Below are 9,112 nucleotides of genomic sequence, written 5' to 3'. Positions count from 1 at the left end.
GCCGCTTGGTTTCTTTGTGCAAGAGAAAGCGGAGTTTGATTCTTCCCCGCTTCCTCTACCCATTACCAATTTATTTTCATGGTGATGCCTCAAAACCCAAGCCTGACCCTCGTTCCGTAGCCAGGGTAAAGAGAGATTGCAAAGGGCACTTGAATGGACTACCTTCCCGCTACAAACCGAAAAGAGCATTTGTTCAAGATCGATCTCCTTGGAAGGCAGATAGGAATGGTAAAGGGAACGTGATTTGACAGAGTCCTGAAAGGGCAACAGGCATCCATCTATCCTGCACCCCACCCCCCAAGGGAATGCATCCAGTTACCATCTCCATTTGCAAAGAACTGTATAGGTCCGTTCCCTCAGCTTGTTTTGTTTAGCTGAGATTTCAAGTTCAAGATTTTTCCCTTGAAAAACCCTTCAGATTCTGGCCTATCCCTGGGCCCTGCCACTTCTAAGCTCATCTTTCACTGATTTGAAAAACTCCTAATAGCAATTTTCCGTGAGTAACACAAGCTGCTAAAGGAAGCAGTTCAAAGTCTTTTGCTGTTTTCAATGGACTTCCCTACCCCGGGCTGAATCTGGCCACAGCTCTTGATTGATTCACATTAAAATCATCATAAAAATTACCAGGCCCCCTCCCCCATCTGGGTGGCATTTCTGGGCTAAGTCCAGCTAAACAACACAGAGCGCCTCTTAAAAATAATTGTGACTTTGGACAGACTTTACTGCAATAAAACAAACGTTTAATTTAATTCAGAATAAGAGATAAGAAATAACTCTTCAATAAAATATATAAAATTATACAAGGCACCCTTTCAAAGGGATAAAAGTATACTTGGAGCAGGGAGGGGGGGCTGGACAGAAAGATTAAATACCAAGGAGCTCTATGGGCTGTCTGACAACACCGTTTTTTACCAAGTCAAAACATGGCTTTACCCTCTGCCCCCAACATGTTAAAAAGTATATAAATTTTTCTAATAAGTTTAGCACATACAATAGGTACACACAGAGAAAGCATGATTTTCTTCCTTTTGGATCTATTCATTGTTCAAGAATATTTAGCATATAGACAATGGTCACAAGATACTCATTTTTTTAAAGCAGATAATTAACTACACCCCTCCCCCAATTGCCTTTGCAATGCGTGAGGACTGACGTACCTAGTGGTTCACAGAAACCATCAATTCCTCCCAACACGCTTTAACTTTTCACTCCCCAATTATCAGAAATGAAGTTAAGCAACAGCCTTGAGAGGAATTAGGAAGGACCTCCGTTTTCCACCTTACCCCCGAGGACTCTCAGGAGTCTCATCTCCTTTTATTGATCTTACAAAAACTTTTAATAATGTGGAACAAACAAGGTGGGGAGGGGGAAAAAATATAGGGCCAAATAGGGTCATGCCTGTTGAGTTTTCAATGTATGTGAGTTTTTAATGCACATGAAAAATGCAAAAACATGGTGTGTCCCTTCCCTGGGAGGAATCTCTCCATATCTACTCCTTATGCAAGTAATGTCTAATTCTAACGTTTGCTCTCCATAAGCTAAGGTCAGTTATTCCATCCAAATCACCAGATTTCAGCAATTTTAGCAAATAATTTGTCTCCCCCATAAGAAAATAAACAGGTAGACTTAAGCAGTCTCTTTTAGGAAGGTGATATATAGAGAAAAAGGATATATATATATATATATATATGTTTTGCCTTTCAAAATAGTTTGATTTTTATGTCTGCTGTATAAAAATGTATTATATTTTATTATATATATATATTTATATATAAAAACCATCAGAGCCAATCTTTATGAAAGGAGAGGGTGGGGGGGGGTCGCATCTGGCAGATTAACCAAGAAAATGGGGCTTGGGTGTCTCCAGTCAAAAGAAGCAATTGGAACTATGTCTGTGGCCCTGTCAACCTAGCCGCTGAGGCTGAGGGTGGTGCATGCAATGTTTGCAGAGAGGGACTGTCTTCTTGGAGAGGGAGGGGGGAGGCTTTTAAACAAACATCCGTCCCGGAGTCTATTGAGTTGGTCTTCCTTAGGATAGGTGGTACATGCCATATCCCACTGGAGTTGCATAGAGTCCGACAGGCGGGATGGGGAGCACAGGTCTATGGAAAGGGTAAGATGCACCGTATAGAGATGCTGCTTGCAGGGGAGAGTTGATGGGGAAAGGGAGGCTGAAGCCGGAAGGCAGCATAGGTTTTGCAGCCATTTTCAGCTTTTCCAGTTCTGCCTCCTGCAGTCTTTTCGCCTTGGCTCTTCGGTTCTGGAACCAGATTTTGACCTGGGTCTCTGTGAGGTTCAGAGAGCTGGAGAACTCTGCCCGCTCTGCAATGGAGAGGTACTGTTTCTGGCGGAACTTGCGCTCCAGAGCGAGGAGCTGGGACGTGGTAAAGGGTGTGCGCGGCTTCCGATTGGTCTTGTGTTTCCGCAGGGTGCAGGTGGTGGGGCTCAGGTGTCCTAAGGAACAGAAATGGAGAGTGAGTTAGCAAAAGAAAGTGGCTTTGTCACCAGGTATGTCCATGTGGGCGGGAGGGAGGGGCTCCTCTTCATCGTTCAAAAAGGAACCTCGGTGAAAACCATGAATGGTTGATGTGTTTTTTGGTGGTGGAGGGTTGAGAAGGACCAAACTTTAATGGATTTGTTGTTTTGCTTTAAAAAATGGAAACTTTTTACAAAAAGTTGGGGAGTTAAATGGTGTCACAGAATTTTCTATATGGCAAACAAACAGCATTAGAGATCATGAAACATAAACAGATCTCTGATATGCCAAGAGAGCTGAGGGTTGTCTGAAAAACAAAACCCCGTCTCTTCCTGATGACTCATCTTAAAGGGTGGGGGGGGGGGTGTTTCATGATAATCCTTACATCCCTAGGATGCTGAAATAATCACATATGAGAAGGAAAACGAACAGGATCTTATAAACTGAGTTGGTCCCCTCTCTGTACCAGGAAATGTTGGGATTGCATCAGCATATTTATGGAGGATAATTGTGCCGATAAGGTCTGTGGTAAATTAATAGCATCTTTGGATTGGGGGGCAGCCTCATGCAATAAACAACCACACAGCTGTCGTTCCCTCCAGTCTACAGATTATAAAACCTGGACATCATTTCACAGATCTGGATGTGGGATAACTTTCTTGGCTGGGTGCTTCTGTAATATAAACTTTACAGAAGGAGGGAAAAATTAGCTTGCCCATAAATGTAAATGTCAGGGGAAATCATGCTGCCTCCTGAATTGAGAGCATGTGATGACATCTTAGTCATCTCTCCTACCCATTCTATGGTTTGGAGCAAACGTGTAAATGATTAGCTTGTTGCTGGAGTTTAGAAAGAAAGAATAACAAGCAAAATAAAGGTATGCCAATGGCATCCAGCCTCTACATTTAAAATGGATTCAATTATAGGAAGTCACAGGACTGAGCATCCTTATGTTTCCATAGAATCAACTAACTTTGGGCTCTTCCTTAAAGGGAATTGGGCCGGGGTGGTGGGGGGGGGAGGTAAGGGACAGATGCTAAACAATTCATTTTCTGCATCTGGCTTTTATGAGCTATGCTAATTTTCCAAACGCAGCCACAGTAGTAAGCACCGCAAAGGGAGAATGCCGCATTTCTTGTTTAGTTACTTTGGTGCCCAAGGAAGTTTGCACTTCATAGTTGAGGGTGACGCAGCACTAGGGCCAACCCAGCCTCCCTTTCCAACAAGAAATGGACTTGTCCTAATGTGACATTATTAACCATCACTTTAAGTGATTAAAAAGAGGTAGTGGGTTCTGCACTCAGTCAAAAACCAGAAGTCCGGGCAACGGATGGATAAGAAACTACCACAGGAGTGCAGACTTTTGCATATGCTAATCCCTAAGTAAGCCAGAGAGCTAGGGGTGCCTACTTCTTAATTTACAAATAAAATAACAACAGAGACTCAGAGATCTGTGAAATCCTCACCCTTCAAAGACTTGACCCGGCTGCTTGGGAGAACCCAGTGGTCACAGTACAGACACCAAGCTTTTGGAGTCTACACTTGCCCCTGTGGAAAGGAACCCCACGCCCGGGCCAGTCATTCTGCTGACCTAGGGGCTGCATCTGAATTATGAGTCCAGGAGACGGGTATCTTGCGGTATATTAAAGCTATAAGGCTAGGAGGCTTCCTACCCAGCATACCACTCCTCGCCCTCCCATCTCTATTCCATTTTAAGCCTGAGGAAGGAGGAGATTATACCAAGCAAAACAGCAACGGGTCCTACTGCCTATGAATAACAAAACCCGGCCTGAGTAAGTGGCTCCCTCCTGCCCCAGGCTCTGGGAACCCACTGCTTATACCACAGGGCTCCCGAGGCCATCTCTGGGCCTAAACCACGACTTACCCACTCTTTGTTTTAAAGTTAAAACAAACTCTAAAGTTTAAAGTTTATTTTAAAGTTAAATCCTTTCTCATAATCTCCAATTTTTCTCATGAGAAGGCCATATCCAGGGCTGCCTTACCTTGGGCCCTGGCAGGCATATTTACAGAACCCCAAGAACCTAAGGAAGTGGAAATCTCTGACCTCTGGACACTACTCCCTGTAAGGTCTGAATCATTGATGTGAGGTTGGGGATTGACCCAGGCCTATGCATACACAAGACACGCGATATTTGTCAAAACAAATTAAGTTCCTTAAAGTTTCTGAGCCTCTATTTCACCATCAATAAAATGGGTAACTAATACTGATCCTGCAGTTCAGAGTACCAAATTTTAGAATGCCCAGAGTCCTGGGCTGCCACCAGGTAGGCGATCATTAAATGTCCCCAAGCCTTTCTCGTCAAGCCCAAACTCGATGTGTGCAGATTCCTCTGAACTCTGCTGAAATGTCCTCATCTGTTACCGGGAGGCTGGCTTCGGCCACACAGAGATCAGATAAGATAATATAGTGAAAAGTGCTATAAAGCACTGTGCAAACTTGAGTTTAAATTCTTTGAGTCCTTAATCTCCACGCCCTTTGAATCTTCTGGAGTTTCTAACAGGGTGGAGAAAGACGCCAGAGGGGACCGCCACTGATGTCTGGTTATATGGCCTTGTTCTGTTCACAAAATACTTTGTATCTGAGTTTTCCCAGCTGATGGAAATAGGGTAAAATGTGATGCTCCTAGCTTTGGAAAAAAAATCCCTCCGGAGGCCCCTTCTCTCTCACCTTTCCTAGAGGTACAGTGCCGGCAGAGAAATCTTAAAGGTCAGGAGATATAAGTAAAAGGAGCTATAGGGAATGAATGGTTTGTCCAAATTGCAAAAAATACCCAAGGCCCCAAAATAGATGTAAATGCTGGAAGAGAAATCAGCTCTCCTGGGCCTCTCTGTTTTTCCTTATTGGCAGGAAGCGGGGTGCAGGTGTTTCAGCCTCTGCTTGGTCTCTCTGGGTAGAAGGATCAAAGGCGGCCAGGGCTAGGGCTTGGATACCAGGGCCCCTTGCCCAATTCTGCCACTGTTGGTGACCTGGCTCAAGCAAGTTTAATCCTCAAAGTCTTGGTGTCTGAAAACTGAGATAACCACAGGTCCCGGGCTTCTCCACACACTTCGAGGTTCCAGCGATGACCGGGATCTGGTGAACTAATAAGCACCACCTTGTAAACTCAAGCGCTGCTGGAATGCTGTTAATTATTACTCTGAGCCAAACGGAGCCCCACGCCGCTGACCCCAGCCCGCTCCCAGCGAAGCGACGTGCCGGCCGTCGGGAGATATTTCCTCGCCGCATAGGTCTCTGCCGCCATCCCTCCGAGGGATCGTGCTTCGATTCCCCGAGGACCAACGGAAGATGATCGCTGCTACCCCAAAGTCCGATTAGATTTTAACGCGCTCATCTTTAAAATGAGGGCACACCTCGCAGGGTTCTGAACTTTGAAAAACAGTAAGACACTCCGCTTCTGCCTGGCATATATTCGGGTGCACATTAAACGAGAATCCTTCTTCACTCCCTACGCTGAAACCCCGATGGACAGTGAGAAAAAGCGAAGTGGCCTGAGCGCAGGGCTGTGGGCTAGAGAAAACGACAACCGAGCGACCCCCGCCAACCCAGCTGGGTTCGCCCCTCAAAGACCAGGGAGTTGGCAATTGTATAGCATACTTTGTACAGCTGGGGGATCCCGAACACGCGCTGCGCGAGTTATCACCCAGAAGGTGTCTTGGATGCCGCTGGACTCTGGATATTAAGGGGCCAAGACCTTGCAATGTTTGCTTTAGGGGGCGCATAGTACAGAGGGGCCTCCGTACCCACAGCTTGGAATACTGGCCCCTAGTTCCCTCCGGTACCCCGCGCACCCCATCTACTCCTGGTCCCGACTCCCGCAGGCACTCACTTGGCGGCGGCGAGTATCTGCCCGGTTCCTGCATCCACGCCGCTCCGTCTTCTGAATTTTCCGACTTGACCGAGGCGGTCTCGAAGGGCTTGACCAGCGGCCCGGGGCTGTGAGCTTCCCGGACGCCGTGGCCAGGCAGCAGAAGCGGCCGCAGGGTGGCTCCGGCGGAGGCGCTTTCGGCTGGCCGTGGGGACGTCTCCTTGGGCGGCTTCTTGTCCGACATGAGCGCCTCCACACTGAAGGGCAGGCTGGAGACCTTGACGCGGCGCTCCTCCGCAGCCCCTTCGGCGCCCCCAGGCCCCGGGCCCGGTCCGGCCACCATCGCCGGGCCCTCCTCATCAGACGAAAACAGGTCATTGCCTTTGGACGGAGAAGCCATGACTTCTCTGCCCTACGTAGCTCCCGGCGCGCGACTCCGCTGGCAACCCGGCAGCTGCGACTCAAACTTTTTTGGGGGGAGACGGGAGGGGCGCGCCGGGAGCCGTGCCTTTCCTCCAAGGGGAAGTGAGAGACTGGGCTCAGCCAATCCGCGCTGGCCCTGGCGCTGACGCCACGGACGCTCGCCTCCGATTGGCTCTTCCGGAAGAGGCTGGGACTTTTTTTTTTTTTTTTCTGTTTGAAATAAATTAGGAGTTAATTACAGGAGCAGTCAGCAGAGTTGTTATTAGGCGATCCCTCAAGGGTTATAATCACGCCAAAACTGAAAAGTCTAAGGCGTAATTAAGGCCGATTATTTAAAGAGGAAGTTCGCCGAGTCCCATTTCTTCTCTCTTTTGACCCCTCTTTTAAAAAGGTTCTCCGCTCCAGAACACGTTTAAAATCTGCAACTAACATTGCAAAAAACTTTGATGAAGCTTCTACTCTGGGCCGAAACTGGGCTAACTTAACAGTTTTCGGGGTCAGCACTGAAAGCAAGGGCCAGCATCCCTGTTAAAGGAAATACGACATGCATGGCGCTTATAAGAAGATATTTCGCTATCAGCAAGTGCCCAGCAGCGTTTGCTATTACTGTAACTCCCCTAGGAGAGGGGCCGGAGGGAGTCAGAGAGGTAGGCGGTCACGACAACCCTCTCCCAAGTAGCTGGAAAATTTAAAGCAGGGCTTTCCATCTCTTACACTCAAAAGCAAAACCAGCACACTCTTAGAAACTCGAAATCCTGGCGTCTTCTTTTCCCTGAATCTCCTCACTGGACGAAATCCGGATCCGACCTTTTTCTCAAGACTGCGTGCATTGTTTATTTATGAGTTTGTTTGAGCCTGTGTTTGTCGTGTGTGTTTAGGTGCCAGTGTTTGCCTTCAAGGAGGAGGAGGGAGGAAAAGGCATAGATAATATCTAGTGCTTCCCAACCACCACCACCCCCCAACCCCCCACCCCCCGCAAATCTCATAAATATTGGGGGCCAAGTTTGCACACCTCAGCCTGTGTATCTTTTAGGGAAGCACATTTTTATTCATTGCACCTGGTTAAAAACAAAACAAAACAAAAAAGTATAGATATCCCCACCCCACTTGAAATTATACCCTGGGTAATTACATCTCAAAGCCTTAGTGATGACTGTCTCAGTATGGGAAAGGGGAGAGCACAGAAGCTTCCAAAGTGCAGAGACCAGTCTCACTGCAGGCCACTGGGTCAACATCTATTGCTTCAAATGACTCCTGCTATGCTATGGTTGCCTTTTCCTATATCTGAGTGATTTCCTATATCCCAAAGATGATGAGGTGAATAGAAGTATCCCAGCTCAGGGACTTGCACACAGCAGATGCTTGTTAAACAGTTCCTAAAGCTTTGGAAAGAAGGGACATTGTTTTTAACTAGTGAAATGACCAGACCTTGGAGCTACCTCGCTATGCGAGAGAAACTTGACCCCTAGATCCACTTCCTAGAGCACGTCCCTTCACCCCAAACCTCTGCCTGGAGTGAAACTGTGCTGGCCTAGGATAACCAGAATAAGTGTTACTGACTCTTAGAGGATAAAAACACTGCACTGGCCACTTAACTCAATTTGATTAGAAATGGTCCTGAATAAATGATTAAAAGTAAATAAGTCCTAACCACAGCCTTCTCAAACCTCCCTCTCCCACCAATATCAAGAAACTGAAAGTTCAGAGAAAGTTATTTAAAAATTCACACACAATTATGAAAGCTATCTGGAGATACATGCCTTATGCATTTTCCTCTTGAGTCATACTTGATAGTTGGCTCGATATGCATCTCAAATACCGTACGGTAAATCCACATTAAGTTCTGTGCCTTCTAGAGGTAGCTAAGCAAGGTGCAGGGTATATATTTTGGAAGTAAACCTGAAATTCGTTTAGTACTCAGCTGCCAAAATGTACAAATGGTTCAGTTTTCAGTTGGGTGGTACCCAGCCACTGTTTGATAACTGTTCTTGAAAACTCCTTGTTAATATTTGTCAGTTAGGGGACATGCAGACTCATTCCTGAGATTTTTTCTTCTCCTTAAATCAGTACTATTAGAGCTCTTTTGATGAACTTTTCTACGAGAGGATACGGTAAGTTCCTCTCCCCTACTCTCTGGTCCTGATGTCACGGCAAAGGATGAAAAGTATGAAGCCGGAAATGACAAAATAGAATTAAAAAAAAAAAAACAAAAAAACCCACACAACTGGTGTTCTAAGCCAGGATACTAAGTTTTGGTCATGAATAGATGTCCAGGGAGAAACCAGCCTGACTGTCTTGTTTTCTGCCGGCTCCCTCCCCAGCTCCCTGCTGGGGTTGGACAATTCTGGAAAGGGTCTCTCTTCTGCTGTGAAAGAGTGGAAGCGCA

The 9,112-nt window shown here is 46.5% G+C and overlaps 1 protein-coding gene across 1 annotated transcript; it reads right to left on the bottom strand.

Moving 5' to 3' along the window:
* Positions 1 to 718: 718 nt before the first annotated feature.
* Positions 719 to 6,802, bottom strand: MSX2 (msh homeobox 2). The gene is made up of 2 exons (XM_043489091.1): positions 6,325 to 6,802; positions 719 to 2,454 (listed from the first exon to the last, which is right to left on the bottom strand). Exons 1-2 carry the CDS (start codon positions 6,701 to 6,703, stop codon positions 2,030 to 2,032), a joined length of 804 nt encoding a protein of 267 aa, XP_043345026.1. The 5' UTR covers positions 6,704 to 6,802; the 3' UTR covers positions 719 to 2,029.
* Positions 6,803 to 9,112: the final 2,310 nt, after the last annotated feature.

Source organism: Cervus canadensis, chromosome 16, assembly GCF_019320065.1.
Source record: "Cervus canadensis isolate Bull #8, Minnesota chromosome 16, ASM1932006v1, whole genome shotgun sequence".
Taxonomy (NCBI): domain Eukaryota; kingdom Metazoa; phylum Chordata; class Mammalia; order Artiodactyla; family Cervidae; genus Cervus; species Cervus canadensis.
Note: the sequence above shows the minus strand (reverse complement) of the source record. Positions and strands in the feature narration are given on the sequence as shown.

Excerpts from the sequence above, each read along its gene's own strand:
- MSX2 (XM_043489091.1), bottom strand. The coding sequence starts at position 6,703 with ATGGCTTCTCCGTCCAAAGGCAATGACCTGTTTTCGTCTGATGAGGAG. Across the intron at positions 2,455-6,324 it reads CAGATACTCGCCGCCGCCAA|GACACCTGAGCCCCACCACC; the intron begins GTGAGTGCCTGC and ends TCTGTTCCTTAG.